The sequence below is a fragment of the Lynx canadensis genome, chromosome B3 (assembly GCF_007474595.2).
Source record: "Lynx canadensis isolate LIC74 chromosome B3, mLynCan4.pri.v2, whole genome shotgun sequence".
Taxonomy (NCBI): Eukaryota; Metazoa; Chordata; class Mammalia; order Carnivora; family Felidae; genus Lynx; species Lynx canadensis.
In genome coordinates, this window is record NC_044308.2 from 6,868,442 (window position 1) to 6,893,787 (window position 25,346).

Here is a 25,346-nt window from a genome sequence, read left to right on the forward strand (position 1 = left end):
GATATTTTTGATTAAGGTTGAAAATCCACATATTTCTCCCTCTTCACATGAGTATGTTGGTTGGCTTATTTGTTCATTTATGTATTAAAAATGTTTTGAGGACCTACTAAGTGCCAGGAACTAGGAATATAAGAATTCGTGTCATAGCCCCAACCGTTTCTGGTCTGAAAATGTTTCTGGATACAGCCGTACCTCAGAGATAGTGCCAGTTTGGTTCCCCAGCACTGCCGTAAAATGGATATCACAATAAAGTGAGTCAAATGAATGCTTTTGTTTCCCTGTGTGTATAAAAGCTGTATTTACACCATGCAATAGTCTGTTAAGTGTGCAGCAGCAGCATTATGTCTAAAAAAACAATTCACATACCTTAATTTTAGAAATGTCGCTAAAAAAATGCTGCCACCTGAGCTTTCAGTGAGCTGTAATCTTTTTGCTGGTGGAGGGTCTTGCCTTCAGTGTCGGACGGTGCTGACTGGTGGCCGCTGAAGGTTGGGGTGGCTGTGGCAATTTCTCAAATAAGACAACGGAGAAGTTTGCTACATCAATGGACTCTTCTGTCACAAACGATTTCTCTGTAGCTGGTTGATGCCACTTGATGACTTTTTCCCACAGCAGAGCTTCTTTCAAAATTGGAGTCTTCTCAAAACCCGCCTCTGTGCCGTTCAGCTGAGTGTAGGTAATATTCCAAATCCTTTGTTGTCATTTCAACAATCTCCTCCGCCAGGAGGAGGCGCTGTCTCAGGGAACCGCTTTCTGTGCTCTTCCCAAGAAGCAACTCTTCATCTGTTACAGTTTGATCATGAGATTTCATCAATTCAATCCCATTTTCAGGCTCCGCTTCCTGTTCTCTTGCTGTTTCCACCACATCTGCAGTGACTTCCTCTCCTGAAGTCTTGAACCCCTCAAAGTCATCCAGGAGGGTTGGGATCAATTTCTTCCAAACTCCTGTTCATGTTGGTATTCTGACCTCTTCTCATGAATCATGAATGTTCTTATTGGCATCCAGAATGGTGAAGCCTTTCCAGAAGGTTTTCAATTTACTTGCCCAGATCCGTCAGAGGAATCCCTATCTGTGGCAGCTATAGCCTTACAAAATGTATTTCTTAAATAATAAGACCTGAAAGTTGAAATTATGTCTGGATCATGGGCTGCAGAATGGATGTTGTGTCAGTAGGTGTGTAAACAACATCAGTCTCGTACATCTCCATCAGAATTCTTGGGTGACCAGATGCATTGTCAACGAGCAGCAATATTTTGAAAGGAATCATTTTTTTTTCTGAGCAGTCGGTCTCAACAGTGTTTGGGTTTGCAGTATTTCGTGTACCATGTTGTAAACAGAAGTACTGTCCGGACTTTGTTACATCACTGACAGAGCACAGGCAGAGTAGGTTGAACATAATTCTTAAAGGCCCTAGGATTTTCAGAGTGGCACATGAGCACAGGCTTCCACTTGAAGCCAGCAGCTGCATTAGCCCCTACCAACAGAGTCAACCTGTCCTTTGAAGCCAGACGTTGACTTCTCTCCAGCTAAGAAAGTCCTAGATGGCATCTTCTTCTGATATAAGGCCGTTGCATCCACACTGAAAATCTGTTGTTTGGTGGAGCCACCTTCATTAACGATCACAGCTGGAGCTTCTGGAGAACTTGCTGGAGCTTCTACATCAGCACTCGCTGCTTCGCCTTGTAGTTTCATGTTATGGAGAAGGTGTCTTGTCTTCCCTTAAACCTTGCGAACCAACCTCTGCTAGCTTCCAACCTGTCTTCTGTGGCTTCCCTACCTCTCTCAGCCTTCACGGAAGTGAAGAGAGTGAGGGCCTTGCTCTGGATTAGGCTTTGCCCCCAGGGAAGGTTGTGGCCGGTTGGATCTCTCTGCAGGCCACGAAGACTTTCTCCTTGTCAGCAGTGAGGCTGTTTCTCTTATGTGTGTGTTCACTGGAGTAGCACTTCTAATGTCCTTCAAGAATTTTTCCTTTATATTCACAACTTGCCTAACTGTTTGGGGCAAGAGGCCTAGCTTTTGGCTTCTCTCAGCTTTCAATATGCCTTCCTCACTGAGGTAATCATTTCCAGCTTCTGATTTCAAGTGAGAGATGTGTGACTCTCCTTTCACACAGACACTTAGAGGCCACTGTAGGGTTACTAATTGGCCTCATTTCAATATTGTTGTGTTTCAGGAATCAGGGAGAGTGAGAAAGAGGGGGACAACTGGTTTGACGGAGCAGTCAGAACACACGACAAAACAATTATGTAACGTCAAAGACACTCATCACAGATTGCCACAACAAATATAATAACAATGGAAAAGTTGGAATATTGCAAGAATTACCAAAACGTGACACGGTGGCTCAAGTGAGCAAAATGTTACTGGAACAATGGAGCCGACAAGCTTGTAGACATGAGGTTGCCGTGTAAAATCTGCGGTGTCCGAGAGATCCCGTAAAATGAGGGGTGTTGTCATGCCATCGGGGAAGCTTCCAGATAACCAGTGTCTGAATGCGGAGGTGGGAGGAAGGAGCCGAGGGGGGGTTGTGCAGTGGGAGCCCAGGCTTCTCTGTGTCCTGTTTTATTAACTCTGATGATGGAGTTCTGTCCCCCCCCAGGGAGCACTTACAGTTCCGTCCCCCCCCAGGGAGCACTTACAGATCCACAGGACAGCTGCCTGAAACTGCTGCCTGGCCCTGCCAACAGAAGCCGAGTTCCCAGGCCCCATGCTGTGCGTCCCATTCATCGTCCTGAGACCAGAGAGAGATCTCCTGGTCTTCAACTACCGTGTGTCTTCCAAACTTAGTATAATTAACCAGGATTAGGAGAGGAGACTGTCACTTCGCTTTAATTAATTGTTGAAAGAACAGAGAGGGGTCTATATTTCTACTAAAAGGAAAATTTAAAAACGGAGGGAATGGAAATATTCTGAATGGGGGAACCCAGAAGTAAATAAAGGTGGTTTTCAAACTCAGTTTCTTCTCCCTCATCTTTAAAGGGTTTTTTGGGGGGCGGGGGGGACATGTGTTATGAGGTTTGAAGTCTGTCCTTAAGGAGGGATATGTTATTGAAATAAATTACCTTTAGATTGTTTTCACAGTCAGTTTATTTGTTTTATTTTATTTTATTTTAGAGAAGAGAGCGTGAATGGGGGAGGGGGCAAAGGGAGAGAGAGAATCTTAAGCAGGTTCCACACTTAGTGCGGAGCCCAATGTGGAACCTGGTCTCACAAACCATGAGATTGTGACCTGAGCCAAAATCAAGAGTCAGACACCCAACCGATTGACTACCCAGGCACCCCTTCCACAGTCAATTATTTTTAAAGAAATGTTTTAATGTCATTTTGGTTAAAATTTTTTAAGAATATAGCTTATCTGAAAAGTGATTATCAACTCAGGGTAGGTTACAGATAAAATTGAGGTCATGGGCATGTTAGAATCTTTTTTTTTTTTTTAATTTTTTTTTTTAAACATTTATTTATTTTTTAGACAGAGAGAGACAGAGCGTGAACGGGGGAGGGTCAGAGAGAGAGGGAGACACAGAATCCGAAACAGGCTCCAGGCTCTGAGCAGTCAGCACAGAGCCCGACGTGGGGCTCAAACCCACGGACAGTGAGATCATGACCTGAGCCGAAGTCGGACGCCCAACCGACTGAGCCACCCAGGTGTCCCTGGGCATGTTAGAATCTTGACAGAAATTTTGAAAAAATTAGTTGACATTTTTATTGGGAGAATGAAAAAGTGTGTAAGTTTTCACATTACAAATTGCAGAAAGTTAAAAAAATCTTATCTGATGAGGTTATGCGGAGATGGATTCATAACTGAGACACATCTCCCCCAAATCTTGGAGGGACATGAGATTTTCCTGCTTATCAAATAGGGGGGATTAGCTTTGAAGGCTGAAAAGCATTGCATTAGATAAATACTGGTTTTCACGGCTTCTGGGTGACTCAGTTAAGCGTCCAACTCTTGATTTCAGCTCAGGTCATGATCTCACAGTTGGTGAGATCGAGCCCTACACTGGGCTCCACACTGAGCATGGAGCCTGCTTGGGATACTTTCTCTCCATCTCGGTCTCTGCCCCTCCCCTGCTCATGCTCGCTCTCTCTCTCTCTCTCTCTCTCTCTCTCTCAAAAATAAATAAACATTAAAACAAATTGAACAGATACAAGTGGAAACTTTTGCATAACAATTATCAAAACAAAGTGACATGACAAATGACAACACATTTACCAAAGGATTGATTTTCTTAGTGTAAAACATTTTTAAAATATAAAAAGATGAATAATCCCCAGTTAAAAATGGGCAAAGAATCTTATTAGCAGAGTGTTCACAGAAAAAATACATACACGTGGTCAACAGCTATATGAAAATGTGACATTTATGGCACAAAAACAAACACTCAGATCAACAGAACAGAATAGAGAACCCAGAAATGGACCCACAAACGTACGGCCAACTAATCTTTGACAAAGCAGGAAAGAATATCCAGTGGGATAAAGACAGTCTCTTCAGCAAGTGGTGCTGGGAAAACTGGACAACGGCATGCAGAAAAATGAACCTGGGCCACTTTGTTACACCATACACGAAAATAAATGCAAAATGGATGAAAGATCTCAATGTGAGACAGGAAGCCATCAAAATCCTCAAGGAGAAAGCAGGCAAAAACCTCTTTGATCTTGGCCGTAGCAAATTCTTACTCAACACGTCTCCGGAGGCAAGGGAAACAAAAGCAAAAATGAACTACTGGGACCTGGGACCTCATCGAAATAAAAAGCTTCTGCACAGCGAAGGAAACAATCAGCAAAACTAAAAGGCAACTGACAGAATGGGAGAAGATATTTGCAAATGACATATCAGATAAAGGGTTAGTATCCAAAATCAATAAAGAACTTATCAAACTCAACACACAATAAATAAATAATCCAGTGAAGACATGGGCAAAAGACATGAATAGACACTTCTCCAAAGAAGACATCCAGATGGCCAACCGACACATGAAAAGATGCTCCACATCACTCATCATCAGGGAAATACAAATCAAAACCACAATGAGATACCACCTTACACCTGTAAGAATGGCTAACATTAACAACTCAGGCAACAACAGATGTTGGCGAGGATGTGGAGAAAGAGGATCTCTTTTGCATTGCTGGTGGGAATGCAAGCTGGTGCAGCCACTCTGGGAAACAGTATGGAGGTTTATCAAAGAACTAAAAATAGAACTACCCTACGACCCAGCAATTGCACTACTAGGCATTTATCCAAGGGATACGGGTGTGCTGTTTTGAAGGGGTACATCACCCCCGCCAATGTTTATAGCAGCAGTATCAACAATAGCCAAAGTATGGAAAGAGCCCAAATGTCCATCGAGGGATGAATGGATAAAGAAGATGTGGTATATATATGTATACAATGGAGTATTACTCAGCAACCAAAAAGAATGAACTATGCATTTCATTTGCATTTGCAACTATGTGGATGGACCTAGAGGGCATTATGCTAAGCAAAATTAGTCCGTGAGAGAAAGACAAATATCATAGGGCTTCACTCATATGAGGACCTTTAAGACACAGAACAGACTGAACATAAGGAAAGGGAAGCAAAAATAATATAAAACAGGGAGGAGGACAAACATAAGAGACTTAAATATGGAGAACAAACAGAGGGTTACTGGAGAGGTTGGGGGGGGGATGGGCCTAAAAGGGTAAGGGCATTAAGGATATCTACTCCTGAAATCATTGCACTATATGCTAACTAATTTGGGTGTAAATTTAAAAAATAAAAAATTTAAAGCAGAAAAAAAAAGAAAAACAAGAAACAATAACCTATAAAGAGAATATATGATAGTGGCATCCTATCAATAAACCATACGATTTACATAAAAAAATGTGACGTTTATTTTTCACCCATCAGATTAGCGAAGGTTAAGTGTTTGATGATGTCATGTTGTCAAGAGCGTAGGGTGCTCTCCCCTACTGTTGGGTGGATGTAAATGATTGAAACTTCTTGAAGGACAAAAGAGCAATGTCTTCGTAAATATTCATATTTGAAAACCCAGTTAAATTCTGTGCATTAGGACAAAACATTTGCATATGTGAGCAAGACCTATGCACAAGGCCATTTCATTGTAACTTTTCCACTGTGAAAAAGTGGAAACTACTAGATGTGCATTGATAGAGGACAGACAAATGAATTACAAGCTCTGTCCATAAAATCGGAGCTGATACAGCTGTGAAAATAATGAGGCAAGTCCATACATATTGATTTGGAAAGCTCTTTGAGCTTGTAGTAATTGAACAACTGTATGTAATGTGAAAACACATTTTTTTTTAATTAAAAAAAAATCTGTGCTGAAATTGAGGTCACTATAGATATTAAATATAGTCATGGAGTCGTAGAACACTTTTGAAAACATACTGAAGATGCTATTAACAATAATTACTTCTGGAGAGCAGACGTGGGGGCAAGGGAATGTGGACATTTACTCTCTAGCTTATTTCTTTTATCTCTGTAATCCTTTAACTGTGAACACGTATTACTTAAAATTTTTAATGAGTTTTGTTCAATTTTTAGTTGGGGTATAAAGCACAAACCATCAAATTTACCAGCTTACTTATTTACGTGCAGTTCAGTATTGCTAAATATATTCACATTGTTGTGCCATCAATCTCGGCAGTTGGTTCATCTTGCAAAACTGAAACTCTGTCCCCATTATGCAATAATTCCCATTTCTCCCTCGCCCAGCCCCTGGCAACCACCGTTGTGCTTTCTTTCTATGAGTATGACTAGTTACGTCCTGTAAGTGGAATCATACGGTATTTGCCCTTGCCTGGTGTCTTTTTGTGACTGGTGAATGTCACTTAGCAAAATGTCCTCAAGGTTTGTCCATGTTGTAGCCTATGTCAGAATTTCCTTCATTGTCAGGGCTCCCGGGTGGCTCAGTTGGTTAAGTGTATGACTCTTGATTTTGGCTCAGGTCACGATCTCACAGTTTGTGGGATTGAGCCTCGCGTCTGGCTCTGCACTGGCAGTAGGGGAGCTTGCTTGGGATTCTCTTGTCTCCCTCTCTCTCTGCCCCTCCCCTGCTCATGCTCGCTCTCTCTCTCTCAAAATAAATAAATAAACATTAAAAAGAAAGAACTTCCTTCATTTTCAAGGCTGAAAAATATTCCATTACATATACGTGTATACCACCCTTTGTTTATCCATTCACCCCTGTGTGGACATGTACATGTTGCTCTCGGCTATCGTGAATAGTGCTTCTGTGACCATGAGTATACAAATATATCTTGGAGATCCTGCTTTCCATTCTTTTGGATATATACCCAGAAGTGGGATTTAAAGAGTTAAAAAAAAAAAAAAGTGTTTAGCCAGTGAATTCACCTGTAGCAGCCGGGATGGTATTAGGTAGGCACTCTGTGGGCTAGTTGAGCCTCATAGTCTGAGGCCACGATTTTCTTTACGGCAATTTCATTGCAGCCCCCTGAGCCTTTTCCCTGTACAGCCAGGAGGGGCCTTAGCAGGATGGTGAACCCGCTGCTCCCTGCCTGCTCCTGCCTGCATTAATTCAGCACATTTCTATAGCTCCCTGAAGAAAGAGGCTGCAGCAGCATTTAATTAGCGGCCAGGAACATGCTTTCCCAAGGACACGACTTATTTTGCAGCCAGCTGTTGCCAGTGGCTCCCTAGCAACATGCAGTGCTCACATCGGATTGCTTCTCTCCAGACAAGTGGGGGGTGGCGGTTGGCCAGTCCACCTGCTGTCACAGCCTGGGGTGGGGGCATGGGGCAAAGGGTCCCTGGGTCCAGGGCTAATTCTCTAAAAGAAGCAAATGATCTGAACCTGTTATTCCTGCAAAGCCAGATGTGGTGCTAAAACCTCATGACCCTTGAACTGCCCACCCCACCCATCCTTCGAGTGCATGATCAGAGCAAACAGCAAGAATATCACCAGCTATAACACAGGTAGAGCAATATGGTCTAGAAAGGTCCATTGGGATTATGAAGTGCAGCTGAGAGACTTTGGGAAAGAGAGATGATCTCACCCCATAGTAAGCAGAGCCTGCCTATTAGAATGGACTTGGGGGTGCCCTGGGAGCACCCCATCTTGGACAAGGGCAAAAGGAAAGCTTCACTCCAACTGGCCCACTAACTGCTCTGGGTTTCCTGGGGCTTTGGGAAGAGGGCATGGGAAGATAGAGGTCAGTGGCAGCCACCACCCTGAACCTGAACTTGCCATTCCTTAAGGGGTCTGAGAGGTGGCTGCTCAGCAGCCTGACTTGAGGCCCTGGTTCCTCCCAGATGCTTCTTCCACAGAGGCCACAGACTGGACGTTTTTGAGATGAGGTGCTGCTCAGTGACACGCTTTATGTAGCATACGTGGTGTTTTTACAGTTTTGAGGATTTGTAAAATAGCCATGTTGCCATCAGGAGGCCCACAGTCTGGCTTGTGTAACCCCACTTTGCCCATCCATCGGCCCGTTGTGTGTGTGTCCCGCGCCCTTCTGCACCCATAGTGGTGAGGGAGGCTGCACCTGCAGGGCCCCCCTTGTATTTACTCATCGTTCCACAGACATTTCTTGAGCTGCTTCTGAGTGTCAGAGCTGAGCTGGGTGCTGGGCTGAACAGACCCAAGGAGACAGGCTGCGGGATTCCTTGAAAGCAGCTGGGAGACAGACGGGTGCGCCAGGGGCCTGGGGGCAGACACCCTGGGTGCCTGACCCACACGGGGCCAGCTTCTGGCAGAGATGCTGCCTGAGCCCAATTCCGAAGGAAGACGGGGGTTAGGCTGGTGAGGAAAGGGGAGAGGAGGGGAGAGGGAAGAGGAGGGGACCCCGCCAGAGGCTGGAGTCACAGAGCTTGGCCTGCCTGGGGACTGGCACAGCAGACCTTCAATTCCCCAAGGCCAAGAGCACCTGAGGGGGTGGTTCTGCTGAGGGCTTGCACTTGGCCCTGAGGAATGTCATCGTGAAACCATGTGTCAGATTTGTGTTTCCTGACCACTCCGGCTGCAGAGTGGATTTGACCTGGTGAGGGCAGTCAGGAGATAGGGAGGGGCTGGGGAACAGGCTGTTGAGGTGACAGAGGAAGTGAAATATCTGTGTAAGGGCTCTTTGGGGTCCTCCCTGTCACACCCCAGGCGGGGAACAGAACTGCCTTCATAGGTGCAGAAACACTGCAGGGTGGGCCTCCCGTCCTCTGCGTCCAGCCTGCTTCTCACGGCTTCTCCTGCCCACCTGGTTCCTGCCTTCTCCCACCTGACTAGCTCCGTACATCTGGCGGCTGACCCTGGAACGTCAGGTGGAGGCTCGGCGCCGTGTGGCCCAGAGTCAGCGCTCAGGCCGTGACAGCTCCTGTTGGATGGCAAAGCCGGTTGAAAACTTGGCTTCTCTCCGAGTTGCTGCCTCTCAGATGAGGACCATCTCTGTGCTTGATCCGGCCCCGGTCCTGGGCCCACCCAGCACACTTGACCAGGCCTCTGTGCCCTGTGGCCTGTGGAGGGGAGGTCAGGAGCACTGGAGGTCTGGCAGTGACCCAGGGGTGGGGAGGGGGTGAGCAGTTGTACGTGGGGGCTGGGGGAAGAACAGGTAGGGATGAGTTAGGCAGGTGGGACGGGGCAGTGCCCGACCAAGACCAGGGACCCAGGAAGAGGCTGTTGTGGAAGGGAAAGTACCAGACACAGTTGGCAGGCTGTGGGACGCCCAGTGAGGCATCCACCGGAGGGTGCGTGATGAGTCTGGAGAACCAGAGCTCTAGCCTGCAGGTCAGGATCGAAGGGCCAAGATCACCCAGGGGAGTGTTCTTGTTGAGAAGAAAATACAACAACAATAGCTAGACTCAGTTGATGGGTCACTGTGTGCCCAGCATGGTATTTAAACTACATGTTCATTAACTCCTTAAATCCTCACGACAACCTCACAAGGCAGAAACTGTTGTGGTTGGCACTTGGAAGACCAGGAAGGAGAGATTAGGAGGCATTTCCGGATCACTCGGCCCCTGGCCCTTGGTCACTGGGTGGGAGAGTGGAGATGGGAGCCTGAGTGGCCTGGTTCCAAAGCTCGTGTTGAGAACTGACTGTCCTGGGCTCCACCCGTGACTGCCCTGCTGTGCAATCCCACCTCTCTAAACAGCAGCGCCGTGTGGGAAGTAACATTACTCCTGTTTTCACAGGAGCCCGTCGAGGCCCAGAGACTTAACTTGCTCCAAATAACACACGCAGTGCGTGGGAAAGTCAGGGTGTGAATCCAGTTCTCTCGAAGTCTGATGCCTGAGCTACTCTCCTGCACTGCCGGGCCAGACAGCGAAGGAGGCGAGGACCCCGGGAAAGACTGAGGCGGGAGTGGGTGTTCAGATGGCCTGAGTGTAGGGGAGAGTGAGGGAGGGACAGGGCTGGAGGGCAGACTCACCCGGCACTCCCGAGGGAGGGAGTCTAGTGAGGGCTGAGAGTGTGGCGTCTAGGATTCTGACTCCACCCCTTCTCAGCCTCAGTTTGTCCACCTATAAATATGCACAAGAATACTGATGTAAGGGTCAGGAGGATGAAGGAGGAGACCGCACGCCCGACACGGTGCCCAACACCCTCTCGGAGTGGTGGGTGCGAGGGAGGGTTGGAAGGGTTGACCGGGCATTTTCACGTCCTTCTGCCCATGAGAGGGAAGGCTTCGCTTTTCCCATTTCTAGAGAGACCATGGGGGACGACGACCCTTGGTTCTGGCTTCCCTTCCAGCTGCTTCTTATTGATGAAGTGAGAATAGGAAGCCATCACCTCAGGGTCCCCCCACTGTGGAGGCAAAGGCCGGCTTGTCCCAGCCCGCAGGCACCTTCTAGGTGCACGCTTGGTGTTGTGTGAGCCACAGAACAGCAGGAAGCCTGGCTCGGGGGTGGCCGTGCAGAGGGAGGCTGTGGAAGATGGAGTCTTTCTTCTCCAGGAAAAACAAAGCTGTGACTGGACTTGGTGTCACAGAACTGAGGGCAATGTCGCACAGCACTGAATTCAGAGCCTCCTTCCGTTCACTCTTTTTTTTTAATTTTTTTTTTTTTTTCAACGTTTATTTATTTTTGGGACAGAGAGAGACAGAGCATAAACGGGGGAGGGGCAGAGAGAGAGGGAGACACAGAATCGGAAACAGGCTCCAGGCTCTGAGCCATCAGCCCAGAGCCCGACGCGGGGCTCGAACTCGTGGACCGCGAGATCGTGACCTGGCTGAAGTCGGACGCTTAACCGACTGCGCCACCCAGGCGCCCCTCCTTCCGTTCACTCTTGAGTGAGGTCGTGGGCTCACTCCCACGGCTCAGCTTTTCATGCCATCGAGTGACATTGTCATTTCTTTGGCTCCCGCAGCATTTGGACCTCTTCTTGGGTTTGCGGGATCCTGCACTGCACGAGTCCCAATCGGGAGCCAAGACCAGCCCCCTGGCAGGGGTGTCACGGCTGAGGCTCTGCCCGCCCCCTGGCCCTGCCACACTTGTGGGGCAGCGACTCAAGTTTACTATCAAAACTGCCTGTTCCAAATACAGTGCACACTGTGAGTAGCATACGATTATGGAGAATCTGGATAATTACTGCTGGAGTAACGAGGATTAGGTAAAATAATTCCCATTTTATAGAATGGGAAAGTAACTAAGAATAACATGCGGGGGGGGGGTGCTGGGTGGCTCAGTCGATTGAGCATCCAACTCTTCATTTCGGCTTAGGTCATGATCTCATGATTTGGTGGGTTTGGGACCTGCATTGGGCTCCAGGCTGGCAGTGCAGAGCCTGTTTGAGATTCTCTCTCTCCCTCTCTGTCTCTCCCCCTCCCTGCTCACGCTGTCTCTGTCTCTCTCAAAATAAATAGATACACTTAAAAAAAAAAAAAAAAAGAATAGCATGGGGGTCTCTGTGCAGACCTTTCATGTTATAGTCTTTCTCTAGATTCTTAAGTTCCCTCCGTGGGTGTCAGGACACTTCCTGAAGAGGGTTATAAAGCCGTTGCTTTGGCCATCAGTATTAGCATGCGCACGAACGGAGCTGACAGCCCTGCTTGAGTTAAAGGGGATATCTGCCGCCCAGCGGGCCTTCTGGAAAGTCAGAGGGAATGCAGGTGAGCTAAAAACAGCTGCCATTTTCTTGGGCGCTTCAGCCAGATGAAATGCTTTCTGTGTGTTAACTTAGCGAGTCCTCTCGGCTAATCCTCTGAGCTTCCCGAAGTGCCTACTGTTGTTGTCTCCATCTTATAGATGAGGGACTCAGGCACAGAGAGACTGAGCAAGTTGCTGAAGGTCACAAAGCTGGAGCCGGAATTCAAATTGGACTTCAGAGTCTGCAGCTAAGTCCCTCCCTAGCCCCTGCGTGTGGCGAGGGGCCCCGGGGAAGGACGTGGGGTAGAGGAGGGCACGTGGCGTGTCTGAGACTCCCACTGCCGGCAGGCGACTCTGAGGGAAGGATGGAAAATCCCCAACAGGGCCATAGATCCAAGGCAGGGGGACAAGGAGAGATGCTCCAAGGGATAAGGGCCTTTAAAGAGAGCCATGAATCTCTGGCCAGGGAGGGCGGGTGGCAGATGGGCAGCCGTGGGGCCCAGCCCTGACCAGCTGTTGTTTGCAGAGTAGGGAGAGTGCGTGGTGACAGCTGGATTAGGTGTACCCAGCAACCTCAGGGACCGTCAGGTGGAGAGGCACAGAGCGCGTGCGGCACGCGGAGTGCGCCCTTCTGGCTGGCTCTTCTAGTGCCTCCCAGCCCTTGGGGCTTAGTGCTTGCTAATCTCTGTCCTCACAGCAGCAGGAGGTGACAGGGCCACGCTCAGGCCGTGGCATCTCCCGGCTCTTGACGGCCAGGGAACCTTGGATCAGAGAACCTTCTCCGTTCTAGAAAGCAAGATGTGAATCTCCAGTGATGGACCCAGAGTCCGTAACTGGAGTGAACCATCTCTGCTGGCCTGCTCTCAGCTCTTCTCTCTTCCCCGGCCTCTGTGCCGCCTCCAACTTGGGTCTGCTGATTTCATTTGTTTTGTCTGCCCTTGTGTTTCCTGCCTCATGTCACAGAGGGGTTGAAGCAGCTGTCAAAAACGCTTTCAAAACAATAGGACAATAAATATTTGCATAACTCGGGGCCAGAAGAATGCGAGGGGGAAGCCACCAGAGCTGTGTGTGGAATGCTAGGACCCCTTAGGGACCCCTTTCCAGATCACTGCTTCTTACACTGTAAAGCTTAGAATGAATGACATGCTGGGCATAAGTTCTAGTATTACATTAGCAGTCGATTCGTTCAGTAAATATCTGTTAAGTACCTACTTAAAAAACCACCCCCCACCTTCTGAATTCTTTTGCCACATTTTGGAAACATTGCTGTGGTGCCCTTTCCGAACCAGACACTGGCGAGTGTTTTGAATCCCAGGTAGCACTGTGGAATCCACTCCTGAGTATTATTGTTCATCTAGTTGGTAATCCAGAGTCTTTCTACTTCTTGTTTGGAAATGTTTCTCCAGAAACATTCTAGAAAACCACTTTTTTTTTTAAATTTTTTTTTTTTTAATGTTTATTTATTTTGAGACAGAGAGAGACAGAGCATGAACGGGGGAAGGGCAGGGAAAGAGGGAGACACAGAATCAGAAGCAGGCTCCGCCATCAGCCCAGAGCCTGATGCGGGGCTCAAACTCACGGACCGTGAGATCGTGACCCGGGTGAAGTCGGATGCTTAACCGACTGCGCCACCCAGGCGCCCCGAAAACCACTTTTTTAAAAAAACCCACTTTATGTGATGCTCTCCAACGATTCTCATGGCATCTTTCTGGAAAACAGCTCAGTCAGCATCCGGGTAGTACTGCTCAGCAGTGTGGAGCCGGTCGGGGCAGCCCCCCGGGAACTGAGGTAGAGGCCAGCCCCCCACCCAGATGCTGGCTTAGTGGCCTTTGTTCAGTGAGTGGTTGTTGAGTACTCCTTACGTGCGCGCTCTCTCTTCCACCCTGGGTCCCCCCCAAATCCACAAACCCTTACGTTCACGGAGTTACATTCCCACCCATGAAGCAGAATCTAAACAGGAAAACTAAAACCAGAGACATCATCTGGTTTAAGGTTTAAAAAGATGACTCTGGCTGGGGTGGCACATGGGTTATGCTTGAGGGAAGGGGTGATGGGAAACAGGGAGGCCAATCGGGAGGCCAAGACAGCGGGCCGGGCAAGAGCAGGGTGGTAGCAGACATGGGGAGAAGCGGTCAGAATGGGGTCTGTTTCGGAGGTAAGGCCACCGGGACCAGCTGATGGATTTGGCGTGGGCGTGAGGAAAAGGAAGCAAGGATGCGCCCAAAGATTTTTGGCCTGAAGTGGGCCCGCGGTGCATCAGGTACCTTAGGTAAGACAAGGAGAGGGAAAGAGTTTTATTTTGGCCATGTGAGGTCAAGAGGTCATTTCAGTGAAAAGAAAAAAAAAAGATCTATAATTTTCTGAGTGGTCTGGACATGCAGGAACAGAGGGGATGGTCCCAAAGGGATAGGCTGTCCCACGCGGTGCTGCCTCGATCAGGGCAGCCCGGACTCTTCTGGAACACCCCCCGCCCACGGCAGCTCGTCTTGTACATTCATTCATTCACTTGGCACATGCAACACATGTTTATTGAGTGCTGTGCTGTGTGTTTTCCACTTGCCCCTCAAAGCCACATGTTTATGACAATCTAAACGGACAACATGTCCACTTCTGTTGTTCCATTTAGTATTTTAACTTTGTCTTTTTAATGTTTGTTTATTCTTGAGAGAGAGAAACAGAGCGCTAGCGGGGGCGGGGGGCAGAGAGGGAGACACAGAATCCGAGCAGGTCGATGCTCCCAGCTGTCAGCACAAGACCCCGACATGAAACTTGAACTTATGAACCACGAGATCGTGACCTGAGCCGAAGTTGGACGCTTAACTGACTGAGCCACCCAGGCGCCCCTTAGTATTCTAACTTTTGAAGAAACAGGAAAGCCAGATGAATGAATGGATCTGTTTATAAAATATAATTAATAAGGCCCACGAGGCCAGGCCCCTGTGACCCGGGCTGGTGGGAGGCCACTCAGGCTGCCACCTTCCTCTGCTCCGGGATGTTGTCATGCCTCTGACAGAGCCCTGCTCAGAACCATCAGGTGCACCCCAAACTCCTCTGCATGGCTTTCCTCTGGGTGGCCTCATCTCCCTTTCAGTCCTTCCTGTCAGCATTCCCAGCCTGCCCCTGCCCCAGCACCCCACCCTGTGCCATCCTCTCTCAGGGGGCGCCTGGCTGGCCAGCGCCCTTTTCCTGTTTCTCATCAGTTACTCTGCTGTTCTTTGTCCCCCCCCGCCCAGTGATGCTCTCCACCGTCACAGCTGCAGAGGTCCAGCTCAGAGCCACCTCTGAGCCTTCCTTCCCCGGTCACTGCCTGCTCCTCCTCCCAGCCCCAGCCGGCAGGCCCACTTTCTCCCCTGTGCTTCTGCAGTGCCTGTCCTTTGACGACCGGAAACCCCAGTCCCACCAGGAAGCACCACTGACCTGTGCCTGGGAAGCTAGACTCCTTCGGTCACAAGGTATGGAGGAGGCAGGCGGCTGTGTCCCCATCACTCACGAGGCTCTGTGCACAGTAGAGACTGCTGGCTGTGGTCCTCGAGGTTCCTGAGTGTGTCTGACTCACCTTTGTGGCCCCCACTCACCTGGCCTGGTCCCACTTGTGCAGGACAGTAAGGGGGCTACTTCCTGCTGCCTTGGAATTGCGATAAGGGCCCGCAGCTGAGCACAGTAGATGCCAGGTTCCCTCACAGTCTGCAGCTGTGCCCTTCAGCAGGCCAGGGGTCTGGTTACTGCAAAGGCATTGCTACCAGGAACTTGCTCGAAAGGCAGACTCTTGGGCCTTATCCAAGACCGACAGAATCAGAACCTACATTTTTTTATTTATTTATTTTTTTTTTAAATTTTTTTTTTCAACGTTTATTTATTTTTGGGACAGAGAGAGACAGAGCATGAACGGTGGAGGGGCAGAGAGAGAGGGAGACACAGAATCGGAAACAGGCTCCAGGCTCTGAGCCATCAGCCCAGAGCCTGACGCGGGGCTCGAACTCACGGACCGCGAGATCGTGACCTGGCTGAAGTCGGACGCTTAACCGACTGCGCCACCCAGGTGCCCCTTTTTTTTTAAAATTTGTTTTTTTCAACGTTTATTTATTTTTGGGAGAACCTACATTTTAACAAGGGTCTCCTGGAGAGTCACGCGCACGGTCCTGGAGGAGGACCAGTCACGTCCACGTGGGATGTAATAAAAGATAGCAGAACCAACCCAATAACTGTCCCCCCCATCCAGGCAAAGGAAGAGATTAGAAATTTGAAAAAGTACAGTCACGGGAAACAGAAACTATTCTGGCTGCTCTAAGTTGAAAAGGATTTGTTACTGGAAATTAGGTGTTTACAGTGCCTTTGGAAGCGCCCAGGCGTGGGTGACCTCAGACCACTGTCTCTCCTTGACTTAAGGATGGGGACCCCGCCCCTGCCACACCACCCCTCAACACCTGCAGAACTGGAAAACGTCTAGTATCTCCCTAACCAAAGCAGCGGGGAGGGGATGGCCTCATCTTCCTTCCATATCTTCTACTTGGTGACACCTTATCTAGGACCTGGACTGGGCTTTGAAGTCAAGTGATGGGGGGAGCTGCAGAGTTCAGGGTGCCTATCGGAATAGGAGGGTGCGGTCTCGTGCCTTGGCGGGAAGCGTGCCCAGCTGCGGGAACCCTGTGAACCTGCTCCACGCCACCTCCAAGGCAGGGTCTTACAAGAAGGTTCTTGGGAGCAACCTACTGATGTGTCTCCAGGAGCTCAGGTGGAACATATATGTGGACGTAGAGAACAGTGTGCAGTCTTGCTTCCTGCCAGAGAAGCCGGGCGGTGGGAGGCTGGCGGAGCAGGGTGGGGGCAGGGGGTGGTGGCTGGGTAAGCCACGCTGCTGGCATCTGGTAGGGCTGGGCTAAATGGGGCATCCCCAAGGTTCCTGCAGCTCAGTGGGCACTGGGGACAGAGCTGGGCCTGAGCCACCGTTGCTGGTACCCCATTCATCCGCCAGGGCCCAGGGGGGTCCCTGCCATAGGAGGCTGGGTGCTCATGCTTGTCGCTGAAGCAGTCATGTTGGGGTTCCCTGGGGAGCAGACTCTGTGACAGCCCTGGGTACAAACCGTTCATTAGGGAGTGGCCCAGCATCGAGGCCTGTGGAAGGGAGGGGAGGAGCAGGGTCGAACAGAGGTGGTGCAGGCCCCACAGCCTGGAGCTGAGGGGGCCAGGTGCACACTCGCTCACTCGTGTCAGATGGGTCGTTGTGGGTGGGTGTGCCTTTGGAAGGGCGTGACTGGTTCAAGGCAGCTCTCTGCAGGCGACCCTGAGGCTGATGGAGCTCCTGGCAGCTGGGCAACCCCCTTCCTTGAAAGGGTCTGGACAGCACAACTCCACGCCCACCACGGGCCCAGGGCTGAGGTCCCTGCATCGGTGGCTGGGTGGATGGGACTGGTCTCCAGAGAGCCCCCATGGACCTGTACAAGTGCCAGCCTGTCCTATGGAGGTGTGAATGCTAGCGTCGGCCAAGAGAACCCCAGACAGGAGGACAAGGCACTCTCCAAGCCCCTCGCCCCCACGTTGCATTCCCCTCAACCCTGTGCTCGGGGGAGTGGAGACAGGCTGCAGACACAGGGTGGAGAGTGGGGGAGAAGCTCTGGGCTGCCATGAGGTTGAAGTTTGGTTATGGGTTGGGCTGGACTTTGAGTCTCTGAAAGGGAGTGGTAACTATCCAAATGGAACTTACTCTTTTTTTGTTTTTCAGTTTTATTTTTATTTATGTTTTAGAGACAGCGAGCAAGCAGGGGAGGGGCAGAGAGCAAGAGACAGAGAAAATCCCAAGCCGGCTCAGCACTGTCAGCACAGAGCCCAATGTGGGGCTCGAACCCATGACCGTGAGATGATGACCCAAACCCAAGTCAAGAGTTGGATGCCTGACTGAGCCACCCAGGTGCCCCCAAATGGGACTTATTCTTTTTTTTTTTTGTTAACGTTTATTTATTTTTGAGACAGAGAGACAGAGCATGAACGGGGAGGGTCATAGAGAGAGGGAGACACAGAATCCGAAACAGGCTCCAGGCTCTGAGCTGTCAGCACAAAGCCTGACGTGGGGCTCGAACTCATGGACCGTGATATCGTGACATGAGCCGAAGTCAGACGCTTAACCAACTGAGCCACCCAGGCGCCCCTGGGACTTATTCTTACAATTAAATAGGGGATGGGGACTAAGGAGGGCACTTGTCGTGATGAGCACCGGCTGATGTATGGAAGTGCCGAATCTCCATATTGTACACCTGAACTAATATTACTGTATGCCAACTAAAAAAAAAAAAAAAAAAGTAACCAGGAAGCCATGGAATCTTCCTGCGATGGGGTTCAGGGCTATAGAAAAGGAGATCTGACATAGTCGATTTGAGGCAGTGATGGGAGAAAAAGGAAACCGGACCCTGTTAGACTCCATCCAAGTCCAGCCCGTTCCTGAACCTGTCCCTCACCCAGGGCCTGCACAGAGCTGGCCATGTCCTTGGGGGGTCTGGAGGGTGGGTGGGCCTGCACTCTGTGGGTATTGCATCCTGGGAGGTCCTGGAGCCCACTTGGTGACCCAGTTTCCTGCCTCTGCCAGAGCGACTGAGCTCTGATTATGGGGGTGTGAGGGCTCTAAATGACCGCAAAGTACTTTTCAATCAGACAGGAAATAGGCGAGAAATGCATTTCTGTTAGTGCCCCAATTATCCCAATCCCAGCAGGACAAAAACATGTGCCTGCTCCCAGGGACAGTTGTCAGGATCCCCTGACTGTCCTTCCTCCCCCAGAAGCAGCTTTGTCTTCAGCTCGCGCGACCGAGGGGCTAGAGATGGGTCATCCCAATGGCTGAGGCTCATTTTCAGAGGGCCCGGGAAGTAGAGCCGGAGAAGGGAGCCCCTTCTGCCCCCCAGTGCAGGGCCCTCTTGGGGCCCATCTGTTCCTGGGTGCCTGCGAGGAGCTGGGGCCACTGCCACCCTCCAGGTCCCTTCCGTGAGACATTACCGGTGACAGCTTGGTGCTTCTCGGCCCTCTTTCACCTGGAAATAGCAGTTTTGCCTCCTGGACCTCTGTTGGATGAGCCCTGCCCGACAGTCTCAACTGCTGTTGTTTTCTGCCAGATTCTCATCTCATTTCTAGGGTGAGAGTCCGCTCCTTGCCTCTACGAGCTTCTGGTGACCCCAGGTGCTCCTTGGCTGTGGCCGCATCTCTGCCAATCTCTGTCTGTGTGGCCACCCGGCCTCCCCTCTTCTGTCTGTGCAATCAGACGCTGCCTCCATTTTATTTGTTTAATGTTTATTTATTTTTGAGAGAGAGAGTCAGAGTTGGAGAGAGGAATATTGCTTTTATTTCAGAACAATCGTATGGAATATGGGGGCTGTAGTGGTGGTGAGAGACAGAACTCAATCAGGGGAGGGGCAGAGAGAGAGGGAGACACAGAATCTGAAGCAGGCTCCAGGCTCTGAGCTGTCAGCACAGAGCCCGACGCGGGGCTCGAACTCACGGACCGTGAAATCGTGACCTGAGCTAAAGTTGGTCTCTTTTTTTTTTTTTTTTTAATTTTTTTTTCCTCCGTTTTTATTTATTCTTGGGACAGAGAGAGACAGAGCATGAACGGGGGAGGGGCAGAGAGAGAGGGAGACACAGAATCGGAAACAGGCTCCAGGCTCCGAGCCATCAGCCCAGAGCCTGACGCGGGGCTCGAACTCACGGACCGCGAGATCGTGACCTGGCTGAAGTCGGACGCTTAACCGACTGCGCCACCCAGGCGCCCCTAAAGTTGGTCTCTTAACTGACTGAGCTGCCCAGGCGCCCCAACGCTGCCTCCATTTTATAAGGATACATGTGATCTCATTAGGGTCCATCCAGATAGGGTCATCTTCCCATGTTAAGATCCTTTGGCACATCTGTAAAGACCCTATTTGCATATAGGGTGACAAGTGCGGGTTCCAGGGTTGAGATCTGATACCTCTGGGGACCATGATGCAGCCCCCTGCAGCCTCCCTCTCTCACATTATGCTCTGAACAGTGTGCAGTTTATTGCAGGCTGTCATCTCCGCACTCTGCCCTTTGTTCATGCCATCCTCTGCTCGACACGTCCCCCTCACCCTCACCCCCAACATTTGCCTTCTCTTACTCTTCTTTTTTTCAACGTTTTTATTTTTATTTTTGAGATAGGGAGACACAGAGCATGAACAGGGGAGGGTCAGAGAGAGGGAGACACAGAATCTGAAACAGGCTGCAGGCTCTGAGCTGTCAGCACAGAGCCCGACGCGGGGCTCGAACTTACGGACTGTGAGATCATGACCTGAGCCGAAGTCAGACGCTTAACTGAGCCACCCAGGCACCCCATGCCTTCTCTTACTCTTACCTTCAGCTCAGATGTCACCTCCTCTAGGAAGTGTTCCTTGATACCTACTGTCACACATGTGCTCCCGCATGCAGGTGCTTACACACACACACACACACACATACACACACACACACACACACACACACACACACACAGGTGCCCCTGTTCTGTGGTAGCACCAGTGGTATTACAATGGTCTTTTCCAGAATTTGTCTCTCTCACTAGCCTCAAAGCTGCTTAGGGCAGGTACCAGGTTTCAGGCATATTGTGTCTGAGTGTTGATAGATTTTCAAGGAAGGAAGGAGGGAAGAAAAACCCTTGAGGGATAGACTCTTGAGTCATTTGGCTTTTTAATTTAATTTTTGGCTGCAAATTTTTAACAATCTGGCTTAATCTACAGTTGAGTGGATTTAAGGGAGCAGGAGGACAGGTGATTGGCTCCTACAGAACATTTTCTGATTAAAAAATCACAGGAAAAAAAAAAAGCTTTTAAAAAGTAATAATGATGATGGCAGCAAGCTGGACCCACACCTGTGTTCACCACTGTGTTCCCAGCCGGTGCCCACACTGCCCAGAGCCCACAGGAGGTGTGAGAGGGACACAGGCACCCTGGATGAGCACCTGCTGTATACAGTGGAGTACACGGTGGTCTTAGCAAATGCCCCTGACAGCCCTGGGAGGTGGAGAGGCTGAGGTTCAGACTGAGGCAGGGCTGGTCTCCAACGACCAAGCCCTTCCCACCTCAGCAGGCTGGAAGGGACGGGCACCTGGAGGAGCCTGAAGGCCCCTGGGAGACGGGATTAGGGGGAGAAGGGCTAACTGCATTTCTGGGACACACAGTCAGGCCTCTGTCACACCCCAGAGGCTCTCCCCCAGTGTGGCCACCAGTGTGTCAGGACCTGGGCCTTCCATGAATGAGCTGTGGGCTCCTGGGATGCCGGAGCTGCGTCCCACTCACCCCCTCTTTGACCTGAGGGGGACCCTGAGGTCTGGAGGGGGTGGGGTGGGGAGTGTGGCCTGACAGCCTGTGTGCCGAGTCTGTGCTCATCTGGGTCTAGATGACATTTGTTCTGCCGGCCAGGGCCCCCTGGACACTAGGCTGCCCCTTCGTTGACATTTCGTTTCCGTTCAAGGGGATTACGCAAATCCATGGTGGTTAAGCCGCCACGGGGCACTATGGAAACAGAGCACTTCGCTCTGTCTGCCCCCTCCTTCCAGCCCAGCAATAATGACACCGAGGCCGGCTTCTCTGGCAAGACTTGTTATGCTAAATCGCAGAGCGTGTGCACAATTTAATTTGAACCCAGGCAGGCAGAGGGGAGAAGCCAGATTAATTACCACAACACATTTTTGAGCCAAGTCAGATGTCTTCCCTCAAATACCGGACCACCTGCAGGATGGGGGTGGGGTGCGTTACAGGGTCCGAGTGGGTCAAAATATCCATTAATGATGTTGTGTGCATACTTTAGCGGATAATTTATATATAATGTCTAACTTCGCAGCTTTTATACATTTTTTTTTTTTTTACAAACCAGTCCTTTATTTCTATTTTATTGTAGTTGGTTCATTAATTAATCTGAACAAGCACCAGTGTTTACAAGGCACCCTATCCTAAGGGTGAAAAAGATAAAAAGTGAAGACTCCTCTCCGCCTGTGTCCCAGTTACCGTTTCTCTCCCTACAGAGACACTGCCATTTTGGGGTCTGTCTTCTCAGGTTCTTAATGCATATACATTTACGTACACCTAGCCTGCCCTTTAAAAAAACTTTTTTTTAATGTTTATTCACTTTTGAGAGACAGAGACAGACAGGCACGAGCAGGGGAGGGGCAGAGAGAAAGGGAGACACAGAATCCAAGACAGGCTCCAAGCTGTCAGCACAGAGCCCGACACAGGGCTCGAACCCGTGAACCGTGCGATCATGACCTGAGCCGAAGTCAGGTGCTCAACCGACTGAGCCACGCAGGAGCCCCATATCCTGCCCTTTTGTACAAAAATTAGTGACTATCCTATGCACACTGTCCCCTGGACCCTTTTATCTTTCACTCAGCGATACATGTTGGCTTGTTTCAGGGTTAATGCTCCATTATAATGGATGCACCGTGATGTCTTTTACTGGCCCGCTATCGATGCACATCTTGGTTGCAGTTTTTGGCCTTTACTCACAGTGCTTCAGGAAATCTGTATCTTTGCATATACTTGCCACACCCATGAACAGGATCTAAACTGCACTGTCCAAGGTAGTAGGTACCACCAGCATGTTTCTATTCACGTGTCCGTTAATCCGAACTGAATAAAACCCCAAATTCAGCTCCTTGGTCATGCTACCCACATCTCAGGTTCTCAAGAGCCACATGGGGCCAGTAGCCAACAAGCCAGCGGGGAGGTGGAGCATTTGTATTGCACAGGGACAATGTTCTCTGGGACAGCACCGCTCGCTCCCCAGGATGTTATTCCTCGAAGGGAATTCTGAAGCCAAAGGTCTGTACATCCTAAGTGTTGACAGATACTGCCAAACTTCCTTCTGAAGAGGCTCTAGCTATTTCTAGTCCCCCCAGTAAGGGCTCAGAGAGGAATAGCGCTTTTATTTCACTTCAGAACAATTGTATGGCGTGTGGGGGCAGTGGTGGTGGGGTAGGTGGGGAGAAACGTTACCTGTGTGCTGATTGCAAGGATATTCTGTTTCAGTTGCTGGTGACCAGTCAAGCATTGCTGTCCCCAACTTACAGTGGGCACGCCTGTCACAGGGAGCCCCACGCGGGCTGCCTCTCCCCTGAGGCCTGGCTTCCTGCCACCTTGCTGAGGGCTGCCTCTCCCCAGCTCCGAGCCACTTCCCTCTCCTCCCCCCCGAGGTCCGGGGCGCCTCCACACCCCGACTCCTGGCCCGCCACTTCTCAGGGGAGAGTGCGGGTGTTCTGGCACGCTCCCTGTAGCCACGACACAGACGTTACCATGATCCTCTGCCTCTCTCCTCACCTCCCACGCTCCCCCAGCCACTCTCCCTTTGGCGGACGGTGACCTCTGCGTTGCCAAATCCAGGTGGCTGTTGCCCGGCCCTCACCTGGCTAGAGCTCTGAGCCACAGCCTGCACTTTGTCCCTTGGCTCCCGAGACACCACACCTGCTGCCTCTCTGACCGCTTCCCCTCCCCCCCGGTTTGCAGCCTTGTCCTCCTGGAGCGTTTACAACTCTTACAACTCAGCCTCCTGCTTTCCTCATTCTCTACTTTTTTCCTGGGCAGTCTCTGCCCCACCATGGCTTTGATTAGCATCATTTGGGGAAGGAAGGTCATGCATTTTAACTCCCGTTTCCTGCTTGCTCGTAAGACTGAGCATCTCTTCATGCTTTCTGACCTTTTATATTCCATATAAAAGCAGGTTAGAAGCAGAGCAGACCTTGGACCCAGATTCTGTCCGTGCAGACCGGGGCTATGGTGGGTCCCTGTCCCTGCCTCCTCCAGGCATGACGGGCCCCTTCCATTTGCACCCCTCCCCCCCCACCCGCACCCCAATCCCAGCGCGCAGCCTGCTTTCTGCTTCGGGACTCCCGCCACCCCTCCCTTTCCTCCCTGGCCCCCAGAGCTCCGCTCCCCCAACCCTGCACCTCACACACACAGCGGTGGCCACGGAGGGGGTTGCTCTTCCTCTTCTCTGGGCCACTGGGCTTCGTTTAGGGACCTTTGCTCTCACAGCCTTCTTCTCTGTCCCCTTCCGACTTCCCTTTGTGGCTTCAGCATTAAGACGGACAACTCTGTCTGCAGCTCATAGTTTCCTGCCTTAAACCTCTGGGATTCTTATTTCCAGTTGATCTTAGACGATACCTACCTACCCAATTTCATCGCCTGTAAACAGCGAGCGTTAAAGTTCCTAATGTTGGAGTTCCTTCTTGTCTCCTGCCTTCTCCATACCCACCTCCCCTTCTCCGCATCTGCTGGACCTACCCTTTATTCTTGGTGTAGCCACAAGGTATTTGACTCCTTCCGTAAGCTTCTCCCTCCGTTTGTCCTCCTATCCGGTCTGAACCCCGGGACCACCCCCTCCATGCCAACCAAGCTACACCCAGTAACCCGATGATCTCTGACCCCTCCACCTGGGCTGTGTTGCCTTGCCAGCTTTCCATCCTAAGGACACAGTCCGGTCCGGTGGCTTCTCTTGCTTGCCATCTCCCCCATAAAGCCCTCCCTTCCGTCCCTGAAACTGAGGGGGCCATTCTTACACTCAAACACCGAGGCCATTCATGCCTCTTTTCTGGAACTTCTTTCTGATTTGGCCCCGTGTCTGTCTAGCTTCCCCAGACTGTGAGCTTCATGCAGGACGGTCACGGCATTTCTGTTCCCCCGGTGCCCAACCTGTTTGTGCAAAAAAAAATAACCTATGTTTGCTTAATTCGGTTGAATGGGTAATTTCTGCTTGGGGCTGATACTACTCAGATTTAAAAAGCAGTGTGTCTATCCACTAGAGGAAAAACAAGTAGAGAAAAATAATAAGGGAGCCCAGGGGGAAGGTATATACGCATGTTTTGTGGGTTTTTTTGAATGGACGTGTCAGGGCAAGGTTGCAGGCAGAGGTAATTGGAGAATGGTTTCCCTTAACGTGCAGGGATGTTCTGCCAGCGTCCAGGTGCTCTAGCGTGAAGCAGGCTTATTTCGGCGGTGACGGTACATGTCAGTGTCAGGTGATGACCTCGGCTGGAAAAAGGGAAAACACTGGGTCTCTGCGGAAAGGAGAGAAGTCGTATTTGCCCTTCTGCCTGCGTGGGAGCAGAGAGGCTTCCGTGACGGAGCCAGTCCTGTGCCACCGGCTCGGAGGCGGTTGGGGCAAAACTGCAGGTGCCTCATAGAGAGTCCGGGGCCCTGCTGCCCGGAAACGAGGAAGTCGTCACACAAGCTGATGCCGACACTCTGCTGGTGCAGAGTGGGGACCCCCCGCCCAGCTCTGCCTGTTCTCTGCCCCTGGGAAGGTGCGAGCACACGGCCC

General features: G+C 50.4%; 1 protein-coding gene across 2 annotated transcripts in view; it reads left to right on the top strand.

Moving 5' to 3' along the window:
• The window catches only part of DET1 (DET1 partner of COP1 E3 ubiquitin ligase), a 59,461-nt gene that overhangs the window by 30,793 nt on the left and 3,322 nt on the right, over positions 1 to 25,346 (top strand). Inside the window, exon 5 of one of the 2 annotated variants that reach the window (XM_030317421.1) lies at positions 2,175 to 2,956. The exons of the other annotated variant lie outside the window; for it this stretch is intronic. Coding sequence (XP_030173281.1) covers positions 2,175 to 2,190 — 16 coding nt within the window. The 3' untranslated portion in view covers positions 2,191 to 2,956. Of the gene's footprint in view, positions 1 to 2,174; positions 2,957 to 25,346 lie in introns of those variants that run through there. 2 annotated transcript variants of the gene reach the window in all.